Source organism: Oncorhynchus kisutch, linkage group LG4, assembly GCF_002021735.2.
Source record: "Oncorhynchus kisutch isolate 150728-3 linkage group LG4, Okis_V2, whole genome shotgun sequence".
NCBI lineage: Eukaryota > Metazoa > Chordata > Actinopteri > Salmoniformes > Salmonidae > Oncorhynchus > Oncorhynchus kisutch.
This window is the reverse complement of record NC_034177.2, coordinates 8,675,845-8,703,814: the sequence shown is the minus strand read 5'-3', so window position 1 is coordinate 8,703,814 and position 27,970 is coordinate 8,675,845. Positions and strand designations below refer to the sequence as shown.

The 27,970-nt window shown below is 41.8% G+C and overlaps 1 protein-coding gene across 4 annotated transcripts in view; it reads right to left on the bottom strand.

The window, feature by feature from the left end:
• Positions 1 to 27,970, bottom strand: part of usp13 (ubiquitin specific peptidase 13) — a 43,226-nt gene that overhangs the window by 4,732 nt on the left and 10,524 nt on the right. For 2 of the 4 annotated variants that reach the window (XM_031822370.1, XM_031822371.1), the window contains exons 6-21: positions 25,932 to 26,116; positions 24,753 to 24,847; positions 24,316 to 24,521; positions 23,835 to 23,906; positions 22,289 to 22,382; positions 21,011 to 21,136; positions 16,351 to 16,504; positions 14,751 to 14,925; positions 14,337 to 14,425; positions 12,532 to 12,654; positions 10,346 to 10,369; positions 7,495 to 7,638; positions 4,865 to 5,034; positions 1,422 to 1,629; positions 967 to 1,014; positions 181 to 265 (exon numbers count right to left, since the gene is read on the bottom strand). In XM_031822370.1, the coding sequence (XP_031678230.1) occupies positions 181 to 265; positions 967 to 1,014; positions 1,422 to 1,629; positions 4,865 to 5,034; positions 7,495 to 7,638; positions 10,346 to 10,369; positions 12,532 to 12,654; positions 14,337 to 14,425; positions 14,751 to 14,925; positions 16,351 to 16,504; positions 21,011 to 21,136; positions 22,289 to 22,382; positions 23,835 to 23,906; positions 24,316 to 24,521; positions 24,753 to 24,847; positions 25,932 to 26,116 (1,998 nt within the window). Of the gene's footprint in view, positions 1 to 180; positions 266 to 966; positions 1,015 to 1,421; positions 1,630 to 4,864; positions 5,035 to 7,494; positions 7,639 to 10,345; positions 10,370 to 12,531; positions 12,655 to 14,336; positions 14,426 to 14,750; positions 14,926 to 16,350; positions 16,505 to 21,010; positions 21,137 to 22,288; positions 22,383 to 23,834; positions 23,907 to 24,315; positions 24,522 to 24,752; positions 24,848 to 25,359; positions 25,842 to 25,931; positions 26,117 to 27,970 lie in introns of those variants that run through there. The other 2 variants (XM_031822372.1, XM_020480175.2) reach the window with 2 other exon arrangements.

Sequence of the window (27,970 nt, the reverse complement as noted above, 5' to 3'; positions counted from 1 at the left end):
CTAGTGTTGTAATAGATCAAATATGATGTGCATTGCAAACGGCTGGTGGTCGCAAAGGACTAGTTCGGGAAAACAGTCTGTTTAAATCACTCATTTGAAATCCTTCATTGTGAAAGAGATTGTGGTTTAAAATCATCTAGCAGAGATCAATGGAGAGTATGTAAACTGTGACGGACTTACCTTCCTTCCTTCTTGATATGACATACATAACGACCAGACATAGTGGACGCTCCCATGTGGCTGATGAAAGCAAAAAGCTCGTAACCTGTAAAACAGGAAGTCAAATCAATCAACTACAACTCCCTTGTCAACAGAACAGACGCATTTTGCCTACAGTATAGCCATAAGGAGTAGCTTGTAAAACTGACTCATAAAACACAACTATCATTTTCAGGAATTATCTGATCCTATCTCTAGTGTTATGGGATCTGTTTAATCCTCACCTGATCCTATCTCTAGTGTTATGGGATGTGTTTAATCCTCACCTGATCTTATCTCTAGTGTTATGGGATGTGTTTAATCCTCACCTGATCCTATCTCTAGTATTATGGGATGTGTTTAATCCTCACCTGATCCGATCTCTAGTGTTATGGGATGTGTTTAATCCTCACCTGATCTTATCTCTAGTGTTATGGGATGTGTTTAATCCTCACCTGATCCTATCTCTAGTGTTATGGGATGTGTTTAATCCTCACCTGATCCTATCTCTAGTGTTATGGGATGTGTTTAATCCTCACCTGATCTTATCTCTAGTGTTATGGGATGTGTTTAATCCTCACCTGATCTTATCTCTAGTGTTATGGGATGTGTTTAATCCTCACCTGATCCTATCTCTAGTGTTATGGGATGTGTTTAATCCTCACCTGATCTTATCTCTAGTGTTATGGGATGTGTTTAATCCTCACCTGATCCTATCTCTAGTGTTATGGGATGTGTTTAATCCTCACCTGAGGATGTCTTTCTTACCTTGACAAGCATGCAGATGGTAGTTGGAGAGACTGTGGTCCATGATTTCTATTTGTGAATTCAAAATAAAAAATGCTGAGACCCTGCATAGCATGAGTCTCCTCAAACATGCTATGAATTTACATGTTCAGTTTATTTCAAATCGTAAACCCAAAATGTGATGAAAGAACAGTGCGCATACCTTCCTTTTATAGAATGGTGTTAGAATGGAAGTGAAAGATTAGCCCTTCACAATTAGGGAAAGGCTGATTTTGTTCAGCAAGCAGTGAGAGAACATTCACTTTGTATTCAAAGCAGCTACATATATTTTAGATCCAGCTCCATCTGACACATCTCTATGTGTGGAACTCTTCTCCTTTTGTCATTGTGCTCATAATGGTTATGGACAGAACTGCGGAGGGTGGGGCTGATCTTAGATCAGTGTATGAGGTCAGAGGTCATGCAGAGTCACTCACGTCCGGGTCCGTCTTTGATCCTGGGGCCCGAGGCATCCTGGTCTGGGGACAGCGTGGAGTGGCTGTTCGTGTTTGCGTTGGAGAAGGTGTTGTCGTTGGGCTCCATGATGTCAGACATGTCCAAAAGGTCGTCACTAGGCTCCTCCTCCTCCTCCTCCCTCTCCGGGTGGGTGAAGATCCAGTCCAGAGCCCTCTCCAAGTTGTTGTTCTGAAACAACAAATGTTATTTCACAGACCTATTTCAGCTGGTGTTAACTGGTAATAAGTAGTACTTTCTGGCATTGGTAAACAATTCAATACAAATGACAACCAACTTGCTTGTTTCAAAGAAAAGGTCATAATTGGTACAAAAAAAAAGGTTTCCAAAAGTGTTCTTCGACTAGCCTCATAGGAGAACCCTGTTTGGTTCCAGGTAGAACCCTCTGTGTAAAGGGTTCTACATGGAACTCAAACGGGTTCTTCCTGGAATCACAAGATTTCTACCTGTAACCAAACAGGGTTATTCAAAGGGTTCTCCTATGGGGACAGCCAAAGAACCATTTTAGGTTTGTTTAGGTGTAAAAAAATTTTTATAAAAGAGTGTATGCTAAATTGTCATGTAATTACCATTTTCATTACTGTATCTGATAATCAGTGGCCTTGTGTTATGGACATACAGTAGAGTATGTTTTCCTGTCTCCCCTCAATCTTCTCTCAAACTCTCAGAAGATGGACAATTGTGACTGGCATGCTTCACCAGTATGTAACAGGAGTGACTGGCATGCTTCACCAGTATGCAACAGGATTGACTGGCATGCTTCACCAGTATTTAACAGGATTGACTGGCATGCTTCACCAGTATGTAACAGGAGTGACTGACATGCTTCACCAGTATGTAACAGGAGTGACTGGCATACTTCACCAGTATGTAACAGGATTGATGGGCATGCTTCACCAGTATGTAACAGGAGTGACTGGCATGCTTCACCAGTATGCAACAGGATTGACTGGCATGCTTCACCAGTATTTAACAGGATTGACTGGCATGCTCACCAGTATGTAACAGGAGTGACTGGCATGCTTCACCAGTATGTAACAGGAGTGACTGGCATGCTTCACCAGTATGTAACATGATTGACTGGCATGCTTCACCAGTATGTAACAGGAGTGACTGGCATGCTTCACCAGTATGTAACATGATTGACTGGCATGCTTCACCAGTATGTAACAGGATTGACTGGCATGCTTCACCAGTATGTAACATGATTGACTGGAATGCTTCACCAGTATGTAACAGGCATGCTTCACCAGTATGTAACAGGATTTACTGGCATGCTTCACCAGTATGTAACAGGAGTGACTGGCATGCTTCACCAGTATGTAACAGGACTGGCTGGCATGCTTCACCAGTATGTAACAGGAGTGACTGGCATGCTTCACCAGTATGTAACAGGAGTGACTGGCATGCTTCACCAGCATGTAACAGGATTGACTGGCATGCTTCACCAGCATGTAACATGATTGACTGGCATGCTTCACCAGCATGTAACAGGATTGACTGGCATGCTTCACCAGTATGTAACAGGATTGACTGGCATGCTTCACCAGTATGTAACAGGAGTGACTGGCATGCTTCACCAGTATGTAACAGGAGTGACTGGCATGCTTCACCAGTATGTAACATGATTGACTGGCATGCTTCACCAGTATGTAACAGGAGTGACCGGCATGCTTCACCAGTATGTAACATGATTGACTGGCATGCTTCACCAGTATGTAACAGGATTGACTGGCATGCTTCACCAGTATGTAACATGATTGACTGGAATGCTTCACCAGTATGTAACAGGCATGCTTCACCAGTATGTAACAGGAGTGACTGGCATGCTTCACCAGTATGTAACAGGAGTGACTGGCATGCTTCACCAGTATGTAACAGGAGTGACTGGCATGCTTCACCAGTATGTAACAGGATTGACTGGCATGCTTCACCAGTATGTAACAGGATTGACTGGCATGCTTCACCAGTATGTAACAGGATTGACTGGCATGCTTCACCAGTATGTAACAGGAGTGACCGGCATGCTTCACCAGTATGTAACAGGATTGACTGGCATGCTTCACCAGTATGTAACAGGATTGACTGGCATGCTTCACCAGTATGTAACAGGATTGACTGGCATGCTTCACCAGTATGTAACAGGAGTGACTGGCATGCTTCACCAGTATGTAACAGGATTGACTGGCATGCTTCACCAGTATGTAACAGGAGTGACAGTTACAAAACCAAAATGTAACAAGATTGGTAACATCAAAATAAATAATCCAACACCGCTTTCATTCTCATTCTCCATGTATGGTCAATTCCCTTAATTAGCCTCAGCCTTTAATCCAGAATAGAGGGGGGGGGGGGGTGATCTGATGCTGCCTGCTCTTACTGGCCATGCCCAGACAGGCAGACAGACAGGTCAGTGAGGTCGAACACTTCCTGCCTGCTCACTCGGATATTATGATAGGATATTGTTAGAAGACCCTCTGCTGTTTCACAGCCCTACTCCACTCACGAGGACCCTGGGCTTTTTTATGAGAAAAGTCTGGAAGGCAAGGGGTTTAGGGGTGTTAGGGACGGTAAACAAGGAAATCAGGGGGTCTGTTTTAATGCTGACAGGGCAGGTGACAAAAAGAAACAGAACCACTATAATGGAATTCTACTGGTATATATATATATATATATATATATATATATTGTGGTGATATACAACTCATAACGTAATTTAATTAATTAGTTGTTTCCTGGCTTAAATGAAAAAGGTACATTTAAGGAACACACAAGCAAACGCATCAAAATGACTGTGCTATATATACCCGATCTGACTCATAGAACTGAAAAGATGAAAGCGCATAGCTAGACTCATTGCTCTATTTGTAAACAGAATGTAGAACAGGGATCTCGGAGCCACCAAGAACATGAAGGGGTTATTAAAATGGCTAAATATCAGCCAACAAGCTGGCCAGTCAAGTTGTTTATAGCTCAGGGAGCAGGATTCTCAGGTTCTCCTGACTCCAGCACGGTTCGGTACTATAGAAAGCAACTCCCCGTCATTCCTGCAGCATATCAATGGCACTATTTCTGGCCATGATGTGTCTAAAACAGAAATAGCAAGCCCAAGATCAGACGGAGAAATAGAATATATTGGTTAAACAATGTTTGGGAAATGAAACTACCTAAAACATGATAAAGCCCTCCCTTTCAATTATTTACATATTTTGATCCTGTTTATTGTCCATACTCCTGAATACAATACATACCTCTACATTATGCCAACTCACATTTGAACAAGATTCATTAAAAACGACCGAAGCACTACTGCCTACTGAACGCATCCTGGGACAGGACAATATGTTTGTGTGGTTTTCACCAGAGTGAGTGTGTGAGCAGCAGGAGAAGAAAGAGAGTCACTGACCGTGGCTTTGAGGGCCTGGACTGTGTGGCGGCGGGGGAAGCCCATGGATGTGAGGATGGCAATGCTCTCCTCCGGAGGCTGGTTGTCCAGGGGGGTGGCTGTCAGGCCCAGGCTGGCCATGGAGGGGCCTGGCTCCATGAAGGAAGGAAGGGCCAGGGGCTCAGCAAAGTCTGGAGAAGAAGACAGAGAGAGAGAGAGAGAGAGAGAGGGTTCAATAATGAGTGTCGGATTTGGTTAAAAGAATTGGTCATTGCTAATTTGGTAGGTCAGGCTTATTTTTCTTTGAATATAGGTTTCGCAATGGTTAGGATGTTTTACGAATAAACTTGTATAAAAGTGGACTTACGTGGCATTTCTGCAACTTTATTTTAAAACGACTACATATCATAGGTGTGTCTGTTGTTCACAGGCTCATCTGACCTCTCATTGGCTAGAATGGTCCCACCTGACCTCGTCTCCTTCCGCCGACCTTCCATCTATAGATCATCTTTGATCCTAATAAGTAATCGCCTATTCAAACAAAGGCCAAATCAGGAAGAGCACCCTGGTCGATCAGTTAAAAGGACTGTTGATAATGATTATAACAGAACAAGACAGATGGAGGAGGAGAGTTTACAGTCAGAAAACGACTGTCCCAGTAAATCTCGGAGAACATTAATACTGAGGTCATCATAATGCAGCATATCAGGCTGGCTGGTGACTCATGCATATTTAAAAGAAATTCGACACGAGCAGTTAAGGATTTAAGACTAAAACAGTTAAAGATTTAGGAAGGAGAAGAAAGAAAGAAAAAAACAACAGGTGGCAGCTTTAAAAAGTTACAATACAACCCTGTCTTTGCGAGACGTCAGTTCTCTTATAAACATGTTATACCCTAGTTTGAACCAGTTGAGGGCCCAATTAATTTACATAGTTATCACACACCTGTGCAAGTTGACTGTGTGCTCGCAACCGCATACATATAAATAGACCGTTATTAAAACAAACCCACTAACACGTGTACATTCCCACACGTGTACTGTGCATGCATAAACACACTCAATATTTATTATATTTTGAAGGAAAATCATCGTGACTTGTAAATATGTCTCTGGCATGTTCCTGTGGAAAGCATTTTTTCTTAAGAAATTCTTCAAAACAGAAGCATGTCAATTAGCAGAACTTAAACAAACAAATGGACACAGCTACGCACACACACACACACACACACACACACACACACACACACACACACACACACACACACACACACACACGTAATGAAGCCTGAAAAAACAAACACGGAATGTTGTTTTTCTGTCTGAAGGTAACCCCTTGTTTCCCAAAGGATAACTTGTTATTTACTTAAACAGTGTCATTTCACGAAAAGAAGAGTGCTAATAAGGTGTCGTTTATGTGAGAAAGGCTGTTGTTGCTGCGACAGGCCCATGGTAATGCTCCATTCCCACCTAGGTGGGGAAACCTAACTAGTCGCAGGAATAGTAATTTACCCCATCATACAAATCTGGAGGGAACTATTTAGTCATCTTTTGACAGCTTTCTGGGAACTGGTGTAATGTAATGAGGAAGGGACAAACTATTCACACAAAAGTGTCATTAGAAAGTAAATATGAAAATAGGAATTTAAGTCATGGATAACTTTAAAAATATATATATATATATATTTTTTCAACCCACTTCAAAACAAAATGTTAGGTAAATAAGCATTCTTTATGCACACAGGACCAGACGCGGGAGGAAAACCTTTTGGTCCAGTGGTGATTATGTCAATTATTATTATGGAGATTAGATTACATTTTTAATCTCTGTCTGTTTTCTCCCCCGAAATCAAAGGTTAACCTCCCCTTTAACACCTCACAGGTTTAAAACAACAAATCCTAAAATATCCTAAAATATGCTTTCATGATCAACAGTAAGTATACCTGGCAGAGTAGTAATGGACAAGAATGAGAATGGACGGCCATGTTGGCGTTTTGTCGCTTTTGTTACTTCTAATAACGGATAGTTCATCCAATAATATCTCTCCATGCTAAACAAGGAAGTAAAGGAAGTGAGAGTTGTGATAGGTCAAACAGCTCGAGGAGTGTGTTGGTAAACAACTATCACCACAGCTTTCATTACTGTTGCGCCTGCTAGGAATAAAATTGACATTTCTTCTCTTCCAACTGTCTATGTCAAGTTTCCAAAACGTGTGTCCTTTTGTCTTGTGACCTATTCATCTTAATTTTAAGCAGAATACGATTACCTGAGCGCTTTAGTATTGGACATTAAAACAATCTCTTTACATTGTTTGTATAAGCAACAAATAGAGAGTTACAGCATGTAGTTATGAATTACCCATGGAGAATTATACAACGATATTAGCCTTTAAGGAGCCAGAGCATCAGGGTGACAAAGTATGCCCTGACAACTCAGCCACAAAGGACCACTGACACACACACACACACACACACACACACACACACACACACACTGGTCTGTCTCCTGCTCTGACACACATGTCATTTCAGTGATGTTTCAGTGCGTGCACTGCACACGCCCACCATACCCAGAAGAGGCTGGGGGAATCGGGCTAGATTAACATCCATGTGGTACGATCTGTCTATGTGTGATGGTCTCCTAGCTCTTACCAGGCTCCTCCATGTGGGCTATGATCCAGTTGAAGGCCATTTCAGGGCCCATGTTCCCTGTGTAGTAAACGGCCTTCCGACAGGCCTCCAGAGGGAAGCCCATCTCCGCCAGCTGCATCGCCGCCGACTCGTCTATATCTGGGGCTGAGAACAAGCAAAAAGCAACCACTATCTTAGCCAGAGCTTACGAATCAAAAACTCCCTAACAACAAACAACCTGCCCCACAAAAAAAAGTTGTATTTAAAGTAGGCAAGTTACGAGGAGGTTGCATCAGCTGTTGGGTTTGCGTCGTCAGGCTTACAGTGACTTGCGAAAGTATTCGGCCCCCTTGAACTTTGCGACCTTTTGCCACATTTCAGGCTTCAAACATAAAGATATAAAACTGTATTTTTTTGTGAAGAATCAACAACAAGTGGGACATTTATTGGATATTTCAAACTTTAAAAAAAATCTAAAACTGAAAAATTGGGTGTGCAAAATTATTCAGCCCCCTTAAGTTAATACTTTGTAGCGCCACCTTTTGCTGCGATTACAGCTGTAAGTCGCTTGGGGTATGTCTCTATCAGTTTTGCACATCGAGAGACTGACATTTTTTCCCATTCCTCCTTGCAAAACAGCTGGAGCTCAGTGAGGTTGGATGGAGAGCATTTGTGAACAGCAGTTTTCAGTTCTTTCCACAGATTCTCGATTGGATTCAGGTCTGGACTTTGACTTGGCCATTCTAACACCTGGATATGTTTATTTTTGAACCATTCCATTGTAGATTTTGCTTTATGTTTTGGATCATTGTCTTGTTGGAAGACAAATCTCCGTCCCAGTCTCAGGTCTTTTGCAGACTCCATCAGGTTTTCTTCCAGAATGGTCCTGTATTTGGCTCCATCCATCTTCCCATCAATTTTAACCATCTTCCCTGTCCCTGCTGAAGAAAAGCAGGCCCAAACCATGATGCTGCCACCACCATGTTTGACAGTGGGGATGGTGTGGTCAGGGTGATGAGCTGTGTTGCTTTTACGCCAAACATAACGTTTTGCATTGTTGCCAAAAAGTTCAATTTTGGTTTCATCTGACCAGAGCACCTTCTTCCACATGTTTGGTGTGTCTCCCAGGTGGCTTGTGGCAAACTTTAAACTACACTTTTTATGGATATCTTTAAGAAATGTCTTTCTTCTTGCCACTCTTCCATAAAGGCCAGATTTGTGCAATATACGACTGATTGTTGTCCTATGGACAGAGTCTCCCACCTCTGCTGTAGATCTCTGCAGTTCATCCAGAGTGATCATGGGCCTCTTGGCTGCATCTCTGATCAGTCTTCTCCTTGTATGAGCTGAAAGTTTGGAGGGACGGCCAGGTCTTGCTAGATTTGCAGTGGTCTGATACTCCTTCCATTTCAATATTATCGCTTGCACAGTGCTCCTTGGGATGTTTAAAGCCTGGGAAATCTTTTTGTATCCAAATCCGGCTTTAAACTTCTTCACAACAGTATCTCGGACCTGCCTGGTGTGTTCCTTGTTCTTCATGAGTCTCTCTGCGCTTTTAACGGACCTCTGAGACTATCACAGTGCAGGTGCATTTATACGGAGACTTGATTACACACAGGTGGATTGTATTTATCATCATTAGTCATTTAGGTCAACATTGGATCATTCAGAGATCCTCACTGAACTTCTGGAGAGAGTTTGCTGCACTGAAAGTAAAGGGGCTGAATAATTTTGCACGCCCAATTTTTCAGTTTTTGTTTGTTAAAAAAGTTTGAAATATCCAATAAATGTCGTTCCACTTCATGATTGTGTCCCACTTGTTGTTGATTCTTCACAAAAAAATACAGTTTTATATCTTTATGTTTGAAGCCTGAAATGTGGCAAAAGGTCGCAAAGTTCAAGGGGGCCGAATACTTTCGCAAGGCACTGTATATTGTCATTACTGCAGAACTCAGAATAGCAGTTGTTCCCTTATATCGTCATTACTGCAGAACTCAGAATAACAGTTGTTCCCTTATATCGTCATTACTGCAGAACTCAGAATAGCAGTTGTTCCCTTATATCGTCATTACTGCAGAACTCAGAATAGCAGTTGTTCCCTTATATCGTCATTACTGCAGAACTCAGAATAGCAGTTGTTCCCTTATATCGTCATTACTGCAGAACTCAGAATAGCAGTTGTTCCCTTATATCGTCATTACTGCAGAACTCAGAATAGCAGTTGTTCCCTTATATCATCATTACTGCAGAACTCAGAATAGCAGTTGTTCCCTTATATCGTCCTTACTGCAGAACTCAGAATAGCAGTTGTTCCCTTATATCGTCCTTACTGCAGAACTCAGAATAGCAGTTGTTCCCTTATATCGTCATTACTGCAGAACTCAGAATAGCAGTTGTTCCCTTATATCGTCATTACTGCAGAACTCAGAATAGCAGTTGTTCCCTTATATCGTCATTACTGCAGAACTCAGAATAGCAGTTGTTCCCTTATATCGTCATTACTGCAGAACTCAGAATAGCAGTTGTTCCCTTATATCGTCATTACTGCAGAACTCAGAATAGCAGTTGTTCCCTTATATCGTCATTACTGCAGAACTCAGAATAGCAGTTGTTCCCTTATATCGTAATTACTGCAGAACTCAGAATAGCAGTTGTTCCCTTATATCGTCATTACTGCAGAACTCAGAATAGCAGTTGTTCCCTTATATCGTCATTACTGCAGAACTCAGAATAGCAGTTGTTCCCTTATATCGTCATTACTGCAGAACTCAGAATAACAGTTGTTCCCTAGTTGTAAATCTTTGCTTTGGGTTAGATACCATATATATATATATATATACACACACACACAAGGGTATGATGGAATACTTACAATCTGAGGAGTTCATTGAGTCATCTGAAAAGTAAAGTGAAGAAGTGATTATTTTCAAGGTACAACATAAATATGTATTTTTGACTATCTAAATCCAACAGTGTAGTACACAGCATCAAAGCTAATAGATGAATTCTCTCAATATGTGGTAATATGGACCTAAACAGCGTCCTTACAATTCAGGTCACACTTGAGTTTTAATAACAAATGTTATGCCACTGAAAACAAGTATTGACTATTATAGCTCAAAGGCGGTAAACTTATTTGTACTGTTTTTTTTCCTCTATTAAAAACTGATGTACTGTATGGTAAATCAATGCGTGAAACTAATTGATGGGAAATGATGCATTACAAGATTTTAAAAAAGAAACTTGCAAATCAATCAGAAGCCTTTAGGCGTTGTCCCGAGACAGAAACGTAATGAATATCTATTGATACAGGTCCAGGGACATGGGCTGGTGTTTAATATATGATTTTTGAAGCTGCTCTGATAAAGGCTACATAAATCCCCAAAAACCTTATAAACAACATTGTGAATCACTATTTGCATTATGTAGGTAGGACGGTTGGACACCTCCCTCAAAGATAGGATATAAGATAGTCAAGAAAACAAATCTCCAACTGCTTTGTTCAGTTTTCAGCAACAGTCCATAAGACGAGATCTCATATGAAAGTTTTCAAAAATCACTCCATTGGGTATTACCCCCAAAAAGCAACACTTTAGGTAGGGAGAAGACATTAATTTGGTTATACTCGTCTGTTGAAATAAAAGAGTTTTAACTTTTAAAGCCTGAATCACAGTTTAAAATCAATTGAGCTGACAGTTTTAAGTCATCCATCTAGCAAGAGGGCAATATTTTATTAATGCAATTAGTGTAACCACTCCAGAAAGCTATGACCTTTGGCTTTCACCTGGAATCCTTTATGTCTGAGAAAACAACTTTTTAACCCATATGATCTAGTACACAATAAAAGTATAATAAAATGTATACAAATATGATGTTATGATAAAGACATTTAAAAAACATTGTTAATGAATAAGCTTTTCCATTCTTTATAACTATGTCCATATATAGTTAAAATCTGTTTTAGGAACATCTACCCAAGATATTTCACCTTCTTTATTACTTTCCCAAACATATCATGACATTAGTGGTCAGAATCTGTTACATTTGTGAACGTCTAAATCAACAGGGTGCCGTCCTGTAGACAAGGTGAGAAAGGCTGTGAGAAAGTAAAAGGGCTCCATTTTGTCGTTCTGAGCATATGCAATGTGTCTGCCTCCGACGTAAAACAAAATGTTTTGACTACCACACAAAATGTCTTAGTTATTTTAGGTTTAAGGAAGTGTGTAGGTCAGATTCTTTCATCGTAGAGCTATGAACGTTGTGTATTTACATCTGCCTGCTCGAGACAAATTCAGCAATTGCTTTGCCATGTCTGTGTCGTAAAGCGTTCAAGCTGGATAGATGTTTTTATAATGAACGCCCATTTGACGTAACATTGCAGTGAAGTGATATAAATGGATGTAATGATGCAACTGACCACCAGAGGGAGGAAATATACAAGTTTATTCGACAGAGGATGTTTACAAGGTCCTAGCAAGGTCTGGATGGCTGTCTTCTGACTTATAAAACGGTGGGAAATCAATAAAATAAGGCATGTAAACATATAGATATTTTTCTAAGTAATTCTAGAGCCTGATGTCGGGGACTTTCAGCTTAAGAGATTCTCAACAAGGTTGAGGTATCTTCAACAAGACAGCCATTGCATCAACAGAGCACTACAGAGTTATTTTTATTGCTTGCCTGGAGCACATTTCAAGTGTTTTGGGGTTTTGGACTGTACAGCACATAATGTGCCTGGTACCTGCTAAAATATTAACAGTGCACTGTTGCTAAATCCATCCAAAACAACCGACTCTGAAGGAAGAATGGAGATAAAGATCACAAAGAGAGTAGACGGGCATACTGAGCACATCAACTACAAAGAGTCTCACATTTAGGGGGAAGAGAGGAGGGGAAAATGGATAGTTAACATCCCAGGACCCCAAGTGGCTGGTTAGACAGATGACAACGTGTGACAGATTTAGCTTGCCCCAAACACCAGCTTTCCTTTAGGACCAAGACCATTGGTCAGAAAGTCAAGGCCTGCTTCCACCCGGCACACCTGAAAGTGATCCTTACCTCTGGTGTCTTCAGGCAGGACGATGGGGGGGGTGAGGTCAGGGAGCTCTTCCTCTCCTGCCTGCAGCCCTGTGCCCCGGAGTCGAGACAGGTCCAGGAAGTCTGGTACGTCTATGGATAGATCTGTGGAACAACAGTAGGTCAGAGGTCAAACAACTAGGATGTGTTCATAAGGCACCAAATGAACAAACAGGGAGGGACTACCGGAATTTGTCCAATAATCAATGCTCATTTTAGTTCTCTGTTGCAAAACGTTTTTTTTGGTTGTGTGTCCATATAAATGCAACACAGAGATTCTACTACAGAATGGACTGGAAGAGGAGAAAACCAGTCTGGAGAAGACTTGGGCATGAAGATTCCAGCGTATTACACAGAACCAAACGGATAGCTTTCATGTTCACCACTAGAGCCACAGTACCAAACACAAGATGTAGTGTATCAGTATCAGAGAACAATGGGTAGGTGTTCAAGGCATATTCCATCTGTACTGTCCAGGTAGCCCTGCACCAAGGCGCTCAGCTTCATATGAAACACATGGAAACATCACAAGATCAAGAGCCACGAATTTCAAAGAAACCAGACTTGTTTAATACTTCAGTCGACTAAGATGAAAACCAGATGAAAAACAGGTCTCAATTGTCAATGGCACGATGCAAGAGTAACCTCCTGCTTATAAATAGTTAACCTTCTTCAATCCTTTGCATTTTAATTTGGGAGTACTTTAAAAAAACACAGGTTTTATTTATTTATTTATTTAACCTTTATTTAACCAGGTAGGCAAGTTGAGAACACCTTTATTTAACCAGGTAGGCAAGTTGAGAACAAGTTTTCATTTACAATTGCGACCTGGCCAAGATAAAGCAAAGCAGTTCGACAGATAAAACGACACAGAGTTACACATGGAGTAAAAACAAACATACAGTCAATAATGCAGTATAAACAAGTCTATATACAATGTGAGCAAATGAGGTGAGAAGGGAGGTAAAGGCAAAAAAGGCCATGATGGCAAAGTAAATACAATATAGCAAGTAAAACACTGGAATGGTAGATTTGCAGTGGAAGAATGTGCAAAGTAGGAATAAAAATAATGGGGTGCAAAGGAGCTAAATAAATAAATAAATTAAATACAGTTGGGAAAGAGGTAGTTGTTTGGGCTAAATTATAGGTGGGCTATGTACAGGTGCAGTAATCTGTGAGCTGCTCTGACAGTTGGTGCTTAAAGCTAGTGAGGGAGATAAGTGTTTCCAGTTTCAGAGAGTCATTGGCAGCAGAGAACTGGAAGGAGAGGCGGCCAAAGAAAGAATTGGTTTTGGGGGTGATTAGAGAGATATACCTGCTGGAGCGTGTGCTACAGGTGGGAAATGCTATGGTGACCAGCGAGCTGAGATAAGGGGGGACTTTACCTAGCAGGTAGAGCAAGAGCTTAGATAACCGTTTTTTCTCAGGGCAATGCATCGTCTTCTAGCCTGGATCCAAACTAAATAGTTCTGTTTTACTTAATGAAATCAGTCTTCAGTTCAGTTTGGATCCAGACTGTCTTGTCTGTGTCCTCAGTGGACCTCAGAGAAACACTGTGTGACAGCGACCTCTGCTGGGGATCCACAGAACTTACTTAATAATAGGCTACAAGGAGAGAGTGTATTCTAGGCCTTCAATGAAAAACCATAAAATAACTTAATATAATTTTACAATGCGGGTAGACACAAAATTTCAAACATAAATCAGCATCCTCTTGGTACTAGTGAAAATCTTGGATGCAGACAAGACAAACCATTTGTGGAGAGACATCAAGTTCTCTTACTCACCTAATTTCTTTGGAACCCAGTCAACCCCAAATGTGAATTTCTTAATCTGCACTACCAGATACTCTGGGAAGGAGGCGAAACGGGAAGTCCTGGAAAGAAGAGAATAGTAAAGAAAAATATTTTTAAGAAGAAATATCTTTCACAAATTTACAAGATTAAAAACTTTAAATGGTAAAAATGTCCCCCTAGTTTACATACTATGTACCAATATGTCAGCTTTAATATTGCAGATAGATTGTGGCTTCTATCAATGTAATTGTCTGCGTTTTACAGCGCAAAATAATTTGCAGGTGCAGGGTACAAAAAGCAAAGGCATGAAAGAAATATCCCCACACACTGCTGAAACTGAGGGAATGTTCAATAGTGTGTGGCATTGACCTTTCTTCAAGGCCATAGACCAGGACCTTTGCTTACTTGACTCCAGCTGACTTGGCCTGCAGTGCTGAGCTCCAGAAGTCGGGGACGTTCTCTGGCTCTGTGAAGGCCTGCAGGCACGCTGTGAAGGGGATCCGGGCCCTCACAGGCTCTGGAGGGGCTCTCATGTTCTCCTCTGCCTCTCTTCGCTTGGCCTCATACGCTATCAGCTCCTCTGTCACACAAACACAAAGCTATTTAACACACTCTACTGAAATGCTGTTGTTGTCGACAGACTCAGGTGATTGGAGTTTGGTGATTGTAGTCTAGGACCAAAAGACTCCTTAACAGCTTCTACCCCCAAGCCATAAGACTGCTGAACAATTAATAAAATGGCCACCCGGACTATTTACATTGTTACCTTTGTTTTTACACTGCTGCTACTCACCGTTTATTATCTATGCATAGTCACTTCACCCCTACCTGTACAAATTACCTAGACTAACCTGTACCCCCACACAATGACTCGGTTCCGGTACCCCCAGTATATAGCCTTGTTATTGTTATTTTATTGTGTTATTTTTTATTAAAAAAATTTAACTTTCGTTTATTTAGTAAATATTTTCTTAACTCTATTTCTTGAACTACATTGTTGGTTAAAACCTCTACAGGATTTGTGTGTCCCCTGCAGGACGGTTGAGCTAACGAAGGCTAATGTGATTAGCATAAGGTTGAAAGTAACAAAAACTATTCACAGGACATAGTCATATCTGATATGTGCAGAAAGCTTAAATTCTTGTTAATCTAACTGCACTGTCCAATTTACAGTAGGTATTACAGTGAAAGAATAATGTGCTATTGTTTGAGGAGAGTGCACAATTATCAACTTGAAAATGTATTAATAAACCAATTAGGCACATTTGGGCAGTCTATGTTTGGACACATTGTATACAGATTTTTCTATTGTGTTATTGACTGTACGTTTGTTTATCCCCATGTGTATCCCCTCTGTTGTTTTTGTCGCACTGCTTTGCGACAAAAGAAATACAATGGTTCATTGGATCAGTCTAAAACTTTGCACATACACTGCTGCCATCTAGTGGCCAACATCTAAATTGTGCCTAGATTAAATTGTGCATTTCAATGATGAGAAAAAAGAACGTTTTTTTCTTTGTATTATCTTTTACCAGATCAAATGCGTTATATTCCTCTACATGAATTTCACATTTCCAAAAACTTCAAAGTGTTTCCTTTCAAATGGTATGAAGATTATGCATTTCCTTGCTTCAGATCCTGACCCACAGGCAGTTAGATTTGGGTGTCATTTTAGGCAAGAATTGAAAAAAAGATTTAAGGGCTTGTAAGTAAGCATTTCACGGTAAGGTCTACTACACCTGTTGTATTCGGCGCATGTGACAAATAAAATTCAATTTTTATATAGAACATCTTGAAATGTCTTTGTTTCCCCAACAGTGAGGTATCAGTTATGTGTAAGAATCTATACTACGCAGTATTGAGCATTTAAAAACACAAACACCCACCCCACTTTTGCATTCCGAGATATCGATCCTCCATGCCATTTGAAGAGGAGGGCCGTGGGGGGGAGCAAGCAGCCCTGCTGGTTCTCATGGGGCCGGGCCAGCTGCCGGTGGGACCTTACCTCTGTTGGAGGCGGCCTCCATGGGGGCCGGGAGCTGCATCAGGTAGTCCACCTTCTGGTTGTAGCACACCTTCTGCGTCTGGCAGCACTGCACACGCTCCTCCACCAGGTAGCGGAAGACATCACTGGGGTTCTCTGAGCCAGCACTGTTTCTCTGGAGAGAGGAAGGAGAGAGAGCAAGCGAGCGAGCGAGAGGAAGGAGAGAGAGAGCCAGGAAGGAGGGAGAGAGCGAGGAAGGAGGGAGAGAGCGAGGAAGGAGAGAGAGCGAGGAAGGAGGGAGAGAGCGAGGAAGGAGGGAGAGAGCAAGGAAGGAGGGAGAGAGCGTGGAAGGAGGGAGAGAGTGAGCGAGGGTGAGGAAGGAGAGAGAGAGCAAGGGGAAGGAAGGAAAGAGAGAATATACTGGATATCAATCTATGCAGTTAAAAAAGGGTTTGGAAATGTAACTGTTTCCATCAGGAGAATATTGGGACTTTCATTCATTTGCATGTATGTTTAAACAGTAACAATATGCATCAACTTATACACTCCTCAATTATCACAAGAGGAACCATGCCAAGATGTCTTTCTTATATTTCATCTTTATTTAACCAGGTAGGCCAGTTGAGAACAAGTTCTCATTTACAACTGCGACCTGGCAAAGATGAAGCAAAGCAGTGCGACAAAAACAACAGAGGGGATACACATGGGGATAAACAAACGTACAGTCAATAACACAATAGAAAAATCTGTATACAATGTGTCCAAACGAAGTAAGGAGGTAAGGCAATAAATAGGCCATAGTAACGAAGTTACAATTTAGCAAATGAACACTGGAGTGATAGATGTGCAAGTGGAAATACTGGTGTACAGATTACTGTACAATTACATACAGTTAAAACTCCTGAAGAAAGACAGAGGGAAACATATCAAACTGAAACAGAAAGAGGTACGCAGCTGTTTACTGGGGACTAAAATGTGTTTGTTGTGTTAATTTGAGGACTCATGGGGCAATGGGTCTTGAATTAAACCATTTGACTCGTATTGGGTGTCACAGCAGCAGCTTTTCTATTCTAAGAAGTTACAGAAATACTCAGGTTATAATTTTACTCCCAAACACCATTGAAGTATTCCAGCCGGCTGTCTGGCAGGCAGACCCAGGGCTAAACATGCTGATGGAAGGCTACTGTAAGACTGCCTATTTTTTATTACATGTTTTTAAATGTAACCTTTATTTAACTAGGCAAGTCAGTTAAGAACTAATCCTTATTTACAACGACGGCCTACCCCGGGCCAAACCCGTACGATGCTGGGCCAATTGTGCGCCGCCCTATGGGACTCCCAATCACGGCCGGTTGTGAAACAGCCTGGAATCAAACCAGGGACTGTAATGACGCCTCTTGAACTGAGATGTAGTGCCTTAGACCGCTGCGCCACTCGGGTGCGCCCATCTCTGTCCAACCGACTCAGTTCCTCCACGCAGGTTAAGAACAGCTGAATATCACCACAGATAATACAACTCTATTAACATTCATGGAAGAAATGTCTGATCGTAAAAGGTGTTCTGAAGCTGAGAGAAAACTGTTGATTTTTTTTACTTACATTAACATGAATTAGGCTTGTTAGCTCCTGTTTAGCATCTTACTTTACATTACCAACCTGCTCCATGTTTAAAAAAAAAATCTCTTATTCAGAACATCACCACAAATGACTAAAACATAAACGATACATAGTAAGTCTAGTAAAATGATTTTGGAACAATTGTTTTTTTTGCGTCAAGGACAAGAGCAGAGAAAGTGGCAGGTTTCAAGTATAAGTGTGGACAACAAGCAAAATAGGAAGCATTATCAGGCCTGAGAGAGAGAGAGAGAGAGAGAGAGAGAGAGAGAGAGAGAGAGACAGCAGACTCGTACATTTCCTCAATGAAAACAATGTACTGAGCAAATGTCAAATTGGCTTTTTACCAAATTACCGTACAACAGACCATGTATTCACCCTGCACACCCTAATTGACAATCAAACAAACCAAAACAAAGGCAAAGTCTTCTCATGCTTTGTTGATTTCAAAAAAGCCTTCGACTCAATCTGGCATGAGGGTCTGCTATACAAACTGATGGAAAGTGGTGTTGGGGGTAAAACATACGACATTATAAAATCCATGTACACAAACAACAAGTGTGCGGTTAAAATTGGCAAAAAACACACACATTTCTTCACACAGGGTCGTGGGGTTAGACAGGGATGCAGCTTAAGCCCCACCCTCTTCAACATATATATCAACGAATTGGCGAGGGCACTAGAAAAGTCTGCAGCACCCGGCCTCCCCCTGCTAGAATCCGAAGTCAAATGTCTGCTGTTTGCTGATGATCTGGTGCTTCTGTCACCAACCAAGGAGGGCCTACAGCAGCACCTAGATCTTATGCACAGATTCTGTCAGACCTGGGCCCTGACAGTAAATCTCAGTAAGACCAAAATAATGGTGTTCCAAAAAAGGTCCAGTCACCAGGACCACAAATAGAAATTCCATCTAGACACTGTTGCCCTAGAGCACACAAAAAAACTATACATACCTTGGCCTAAACATCAGCACCACAGGTAACTTCCACAAAGCTGTGAACGATCTGAGAGACAAGGCAAGAAGGGCATTCTATGCCATCAAAAGAAACATAAATTTCAACATACCAATTAGGATTTGGCTAAAAATACTTGAATCAGTCATAGAGCCCATTGCCCTTTATGGTTGTGAGGTCTGGGGTCCGCTCACCAACCAAGACTTCACAAAATGGGACAAACACCAAATTGAGACTCTGCACGCAGAATTCTGCAAAAATATCCTCCGTGTACAACGTAGAACACCAAATAATGCATGCAGAGCAGAATTAGGCCGATACCCACTAATTATCAAAATCCAGAAAAGAGCTGTTAAATTCTACAACCACCTAAAAGGAAGCGATTCACAAACCTTCCATAACAAAGCCATCACCTACAGAGAGATGAACCTGGAGAAGAGTCCCCTAAGCAAGCTGGTCCTGGGGCTCTGTTCACAAACACAAACACACACTACAGAGCCCCAGGACAGCAGCACAATTAGACCCAACCAAATCATGAGAAAACAAAAAGATAACTACTTAACACATTGGAAAGAATTAACAAAAAAACAGAGCAAACTAGAATGCTATTTGGCCCTACACAGAGAGTACACAGCGGCAGAATACCTGACCACTGTGACTGACCCAAAATTAAGGAAAGCCTTGACTATGTACAGACTCAGTGAGCATAGCCTTGCTATTGAGAAAGGCCGCCGTAGGCAGACATGGCTCTCAAGAGAAGACAGGCTATGTGCTCACTGCCCACAAAATGAGGTGGAAACTGAGCTGCACTTCCTAACCTCCTGCCCAATGTATGACCATATTAGAGAGACATATTTCCCTCAGATTACACAGATCCACAAAGAATTCGAAAACAAATCCAATTTTGAAAAACTCCCATATCTACTGGGTGAAATTCCACAGTGTGCCATCACAGCAGCAAGATTTGTGACCTGTTGCCATGAGAAAAGGGCAACCAGTGAAGAACAAACACCATTGTAAACACAACCCATATTTATGCTTATTTATTTTATCTTGTGTCCTTTAGCCATTTGTACATTGTTAGAACACTGTATATATATATAATATGACATTTGTAATGTCTTTACTGTTTTGAAACTTCTGTATGTGTAATGTTTACTGTTAATTTTTGTTGTTTTTCACTTTATATATTCACTTTGTATGTTGTCTACCTCACTTGCTTTGGCAATGTTAACACATGTTTCCCATGCCAATAAAGCCATTGAATTGAATTGAATTGAATTGAATTGAATTGAGAGAGAGAGAGAGAGAGAGAGAGAGAGAGAGAGAGAGAGAGAGAGAGAGAGAGAGAGAGAGAGAGAGAGAGAGAGAGAGAGAGAGAGAGAGAGAGAGAGAGAGAGAGAGAGAGAGAGAGAGAGAGAGAGAGAGAGAGAGAGAGAGAGATAGAGAGATAGATAGATAGATAGATAGATAGATAGATAGATAGATAGATAGATAGATAGATAGATAGATAGATAGATAGATAGATAGATAGATAGATCTAAATGTAACCTGGTTAAGAAAGTCACTTCAGAGCACAAGTGTGTCTGCCGGGCCGAGGGGACATCGTCCCGTGCCTCCACCCCTCCCCCAAGACCCCAGATTGACCATGCGTGACAAGAGTCAGAGGCGCATCGATATGGTCAGGAAAATGCTTTGCAGTAGCCATTTCATGAAAGCAGGTTTACTTTGGCCATTGTCATTATTGAAATAAATGTTCAAATAAACTCTGTATAAACTGAAAAACAAGAACACAGTATATTCTATACAAACTGAAAAGCCAGTACACTCTGTATAATTTGTAGTGCAGATTCTGTACTAACTAAAAAGCCAATACACTCTGTATAATCTGCACAAACTGAAAAGCCAGTACACTCTGTATAATCTGCACAAACTGAAAAGCCAGTGCTGATTGATACAATTGACGGTTATGAGCCTTTTGTTGAACACCAGTGAATTTGTTTGCCAATTGCTGTACCTCTGCAACAATGGTATACTGTATACACCACTACATGCCTTTCGAGTAGTTTAACTCACTACTACTTATGGATATGAAGCCATACACACATACACACCTCGACCAGGTTGATGAGGTGCAGGAAGAACTCGTGTGCGTCTTGCTGTCTGTTGGAGGAGAACTCGGGGTGGCCCTTGCTGACCATGGCTTTGAACATCTTGGGAGAGATGCCCTTCGACTGGTGCTGCAATGAGAAACCAAGTACAACTTGTCTATTTCTGTGGTTATGAGAGCGGTGACAACAGTGTAATGTCTAATCGGTGCTGTACCTAAACCCACTGACAGCTCTACAGCCACAGTGCATAATGAAGCACTGGGCACAATGAAGCATACTGGCAGTAACTCTCAAGATCCTTTCCCCACAAAACAAACATGCATACTGGCAGTAACTCTCAAGATCCTTTCCCTACAAAACAAACATGCATACTGGCAGTAACTCTCAAGATCCTTTCCCCACTAAACAAACATGCATACTGGCAGTAACCCTCAAGATCCTTTCCCCACTAAACAAACATGCAATCTGCAGGAAATCCAGAGGGTCTTTACATGGCAGTGTTAGATGAATCATACATCGCACAACAGTTGGTGCTGTAGTGTAGTCCCTGTATGTCTGTAATCTGTATACTAAATACTTCAGGATTCAGGACTGTATTGGTCAGATTGGATTAGCAACAATTCACACTGCTCATGCAAGACAAGTTGATATGCAGCAGCTAGATATCTATGCAGTGAAAAATGCCAAAATGGCACTACATTTGCTACCTGAATAGACAATACTTTGTAACACAATTGGGTTGTTATTGCAGCATGTATGGGGCATCTAAGACAAGCTAATCTCAAAACGTTAGCTTCAGTTTATACTATAAATAGAAAATACAATGTCCACGTTAATGGAAGTAGTTATACAGCTAAGAGTTACAACCCAAAAATAATTTGGGAAAGATATTGGGTTATGATATTGAAGACATGCAACACACCCCTTTAAATGTCAAAACTACAAGGTACTCAAAATATGAGCACCAATGAATATTGCCACAGAGAATACATATTTCTACAAGTCCCCTCCCCTCCCCACCCCTCCCTTCCCCATTCTCCAGGCAACGGTGTTCCACGCAGATGTCTGGGTGTGTCCAAACCTGGCCCTAACCTGAATGCAGACTCCTCATTATATTACACTGGCATTACTAGATGAAAATCTAGCAGCTGAATAATGAATGGAGAAGAACAGTACAGCTCTTTCCCCTGCTTATCTGGCAACACAAAAACGCTCTGATCTCCCAAGTTGCCCGTTTGTCATTTTTCCCAGATAAGGAGCTGGACATGCCCAGTCTAATACCTTGTATTCTTCTCTCATCACCTGTTCAATGAGCTCGGATTTCATTGGTGGTTTGGAGTACAGGCCTGAGAGAAGTCCGTGGCCCAGTTTAGCCCTGGAGGACAAACAAAAACAAAAAGACACCAATATAACTAGTGACAAACTTGGCTAACCCATGGTGCCTGTCCTAATACACAAGAAAGCATTGTAATAGCATACCTGTCCTAATACACTAGAAAGCATTGTAATAGCTGTCAAAACTTGGCTAAGAACAAAAGCTCTTTGCCAATACCGTCTCCACCATCAACACACACAAAAGGAAAGCAATGAAATGATTGACCAACCAAAACACACATTACCTATATTACACATGCTTGCAGTGTAACGGCTACTCTAACTACTAACAGCTGCTAAGAACAAAATCGATTGGGCAACACCAGTGGTAAACAACTTCCTGATTTATGAGACGATCTGCATCAGATTAACATGGTGAAGGTCATTAACACGATCATGTTAACGCTGTAGCATTAAGACTTCCCTTCACTGGAACTAAGGGACCTAGCCTGAACCATGAAACACCCCAAAAATACCATTATTCCTCATCCACCAAACTTTACAGTTGGCAATATGCATTGGGGCAGGTGGGCTTCTCCTGGCATCCGCCAAACCCAGATTCGTCCGTCGGACTGCCAGATGGTGAAGCATGATTTACAGTATCACTCCAGAGAACACGTGTCCACTGCACCAGAGGAAAATGGCGCCCAGCATTACACCACTCCAGCCGACGCTTGGCATTGTGCATGGTGATCTTAGGAGGCTTGTGTGTGGCTTCTCGGCCATGGAAACACATTTCATAAAGCTCCCGACGAACAGTTCGATTTTTACATGCAATGAGTTTCAGCACTCAGCGTTCCCGTTCCCGTTCTGTGAGCTTGTGTGGTATACTACTTCGCGGCTGAGCCGATGTTGCTCCTAGATGTTTCCACTACACAATAAACAGCGCATACAGTTGACCGGGGCAGCTCTTGCAGGGCAGACATTTGACAAACTGACATGTTGGAGGTGGCATCCTATGAAGGTGCCACGTCACTGAGCTATTCATTAAGGCCATTCAACTGCCAATGTCCGTTTATGGAGATTGCATGGCTGTGCGCTCAATTTTATACACCTGTCAGCAACAGGTGTGGCTGAAATAGCCGAATGAACTAATTTGAAGTTATGTCCACATACTTGTGTATATACAGTGTAGCTAGAAAATATTAGAGTTGGCATAGAGGGGCTTTTAACGGCAAGTCAGCAATTATGTGAACCGGCCAGATGTTTGGAGGTGTGAGACAAGACCAGGGGATCATTTTGTCTCGAGGGCCACATCGGGATTTCAAAATTCAGTGGGAGGGCCACGCAGATTTTTTTTAGTTCGCCAAAGGCAACTTGCGGGCTAGAAGAAGGGCAGTTATTCGAAAATGTATAGGTCCATTATAATTTACTCAGCCTCCCCGGGCCAGATCCCTGGTCAAAACGCTGTACTGATGATAAGCAACATTATGCAAACTGTGTATTGACTCACATTTGTGTGCTGAAATCCGTGGTGGGGTCAAGAGGTGAGTAGTCATAGATCCTCTGTAGATTTCCAACATACCTAGAGATTCAAAAACAGACGCCAGACAGTACACTCAGTGCTACTGTAAAAGAGGGAAAATATGAGATTGAATACTACAGTCATCCACTCGTATTAGCCTGCTGTTCTCAGTACTGTAGGTATTGTTGTGCAATCACCACGTAATAACACCTTTAGGTCAAGTGAGTCAGTTTTCCGTCATCAGCATCTATATTCGTCTTGTTGTAGGAGGGCTGAACATGACCCCCGCAGTGTCCTGACTTTGTATGTTTACTCTGGTCTATTCTAGAGGCCCCCCTCTCTTTATATATCTCTCACACACACACACACACACACACACACACACACACACACACACACACACACACACACACACACACACACACACACACACACACACACACCCCTTCCATATGCTAGTTATACTCACGCCCTCTGGAACTCTGGGATGCTGAAAAGGACCTGCATGGTGGTGCCCAGGTAGCAGCTGTTACCCAAGTTCTTGATGCCCGTGAAACCTGAGCCGTACACCTCCTTCAGCTTCATGCCCGACTCCTGGATCACCTCCCACTCGCTGACCCGAGGCCGAACGCTCTCTGTGTTGTCTGTGTTGAGGTGGCCATTTTCTGTTCCATTCTATTTCAACCAATAGAACAACATGAGGGAGTAGAGGTTCAAAATAAAGGGGTCACATTAATCTAGACGTGGTTGATGTTATTCTAGGCTTACATTGATCTATGTGAAATGGAAGTAGCTGTTTGACAGTGTGCTGAACATCACAAATGTTACGTATTATGAAACAGGTAGAGTACAGACAAAAAAAGGAGAGCTTCTCAATCTTTCCTACAACGATGACGAGACTTATACCTGCTGCATCTGTAGCATGTCTATTCCAAAGTGTTGCAAGTGTTCGGATATGTGAGGGTCCAGGACTGCTTCTTCTTCATCAAACGAATATATATCTGAAACAGGAGTTGTTACTGGTCATCAAAAAAACAAGGGCCAAGGCCTCTTCATATTAATAGGATGGTTGTTACTTGTATAGATAGAATATGAATTTAATAGGATCTCTATGCTTCTACCAATGGAAAAGTTGAACCCAGATATGATGCGTTATTGTGTTAGATGAATGCATCAGCATTTATAATGTATTGTTGCATGTTTTCCCCAATATTAATCAATCAATCAAATGTACTTATAAAGCCCTTCTTACATCAGCTGATGTCACAAAGTGCTGTACAGAAACCCTGCCTAAAACCCCAAACAGCAAGCAATGCAGGTGTAGAAGCACGGAAGCCCAATATGTGTCACTGACCTGCTCTGATGTCCAGTTTGACTGCCAGAGGAAGTGGGTACTGACCTTTTCCATCTGCGGTGATGTTGTCCAGTTTGACTGCCAGGGGAAGTGGGTACTGACCTTCTCCATCTGCGGTGATGTTGTCCAGTTTGACTGCCAGAGGAAGTGGGTACTGACCTGCTCCATCTGCGGTGATGTTGTCCAGTTTGACTGCCAGAGGGAAGTGGGTACTGACCTTCTCCATCTGCGGTGATGTTGTCCAGTTTGACTGCCAGAGGAAGTGGGTACTGACCTTCTCCATCTGCGGTGATGTTGTCCAGTTTGACTGCCAGAGGAAGTGGGTACTGACCTGCTCCATCTGCGGTGATGTTGTCCAGTTTGACTGCCAGAGGAAGTGGGTACTGACCTTCTCCATCTGCGGTGATGTTGTCCAGTTTGACTGCCAGAGGAAGTGGGTACTGACCTGCTCCATCTGCGGTGATGTTGTCCAGTTTGACTGCCAGAGGAAGTGGGTACTGACCTGCTCCATCTGCGGTGATGTTGTCCAGTTTGACTGCCAGAGGAAGTGGGTACTGACCTGCTCCATCTGCGGTGATGTTGTCCAGTTTGACTGCCAGAGGGAAGTGGGTACTGACCTGCTCCATCTGTGGTGATGTTGTCCAGTTTGACTGCCAGAGGAAGTGGGTACTGACCTTCTCCATCTGCGGTGATGTTGTCCAGTTTGACTGCCAGAGGAAGTGGGTACTGACCTGCTCCATCTGCGGTGATGTTGTCCAGTTTGACTGCCAGAGGGAAGTTGGTGTCTTTGTAGTGGTCCAGGGCGTGGCCGTTTCCTCCAGCACCGTCGAAGAACCACTTCCCACAAAGCACCGCTCCGTCCGTCAGGTTCAGCCACAGGTTCTCTCTCATCTCACACTTCTGACATTTCCAACCACTGAGAGGAGAGAAGGGACAGGGGAAAACATTCGCAGAGTCATATCACATGTTGATAAATATATTAGCTCTTATTACATTTGTTCAGTGTCGTTTTTCTTGAAGGACAAAATACGGCAACAATGGCCAAAAAGCATTCTCTCTCATTGGAGTTAATTGATTGACATGAATTATGTTCAATGAACAGGGTAAGACAGACTTTTGTGTTACTTTTTCTCATTGTAAAACACTCCTCAATGCTAGTGCATCTGAATGCTAGTGCATCTGAATGCTAGTGCATCTGAATGCTAGTGCATCTGAATGCTAGTGCATCTGAATGCTAGTGCATCTGAATGCTAGTGCTTCTTAATGCTAGTGCTTCTTAATGCTAGTGCTTCTTAATGCTAGTGCATCTTAATGCTAGTTCTTCTTAATGCTAGTGCATCTTAATGCTAGTGCATCTTAATGCTAGTGCATCTTAATGCTAGTGCTTCTTAATGCTAGTGCATCTTAATGCTAGTGCATCTTAATGCTAGTGCTTCTTAATGCTAGTGCATCTTAATGCTAGTGCTTCTTAATGCTAGTGCATCTTAATGCTAGTGCATCTTAATGCTAGTGCATCTTAATGCTAGTGCTTCTTAATGCTAGTGCATCTTAATGCTAGTGCTTCTTAATGCTAGTGCATCTTAATGCTAGTGCTTCTTAATGCTAGTGCTTCTTAATGCTAGTGCATCTTAATGCTAGTGCTTCTTAATGCTAGTGCTTCTTAATGCTAGTGCTTCTTAATGCTAGTGCTTCTTAATGCTAGTGCATCTTAATGCTAGTGCATCTTAATGCTAGTGCTTCTTAATGCTACATGTACATAATAAGAGTAACCTCCATGTTACACAAAAGCCTCTGTAACATTAGAGTAACTTGACTTCAGATACCTAAGATACATTACAGAGTAACTTGACTTCAGATACCTAAGATACATTACAGAGTAACTTGACTTCAGATACCTAAGATACTCTGTAATGTAACTTGGCTTCAGACACCTAAGATACTCTGTAATGTAACTTGGCTTCAGATACATTACAGAGTAACTTGGTTTCAGACACTTAAGAAAATAGCTGGTGAGTTGCTCTGGTATGTCCCATCATGTTTTGTGCACCTCAGAGTGATGCAGCTGCACATAGGTGTCTATCTGTGATTGTTGTCTGCTTGGGGTTATATTTAGTGTCTATCTGTGATTGTTGTCTGCTTGGGGTTATATTTAGTGTCTGCTTGGGGTTATATTTAGTGTCTCTCTGTGATTGTTGTCTGCTTGGGGTTATATTTAGTGCCTATCTGTGATTGTTGTCTGCTTGGGGTTATATTTAGTGTCTGCTTGGGGTTATATTTAGTGTCTATCTGTGATTGTTGTCTGCTTGGGGTTATATTTAGTGTCTGCTTGGGGTTATATTTAGTGTCTGCTTGGGGTTATATTTAGTGTCTATCTGTGATTGTTGTCTGCTTGGGGTTATATTTAGTGTCTGCTTGGGGTTATATTTAGTGTCTCTCTGTGATTGTTGTCTGCTTGGGGTTATATTTAGTGCCTATCTGTGATTGTTGTCTGCTTGGGGTTATATTTAGTGTCTGCTTGGGGTTATATTTAGTGTCTCTCTGTGATTGTTGTCTGCTTGGGGTTATATTTAGTGCCTATCTGTGATTGTTGTCTGCTTGGGGTTATATTTAGTGTCTGCTTGGGGTTATTTTTAGTGTCTATCTGTGATTGCTGTCTGCTTGGGGTTATATTTAGTGTCCATCTGTGATTGCTGTCTGCTTGGGGTTATATTTAGTGTCTATCTGTGATTATTGTCTGCTTGGGGTTATATTTAGTGTCCATCTGTGATTA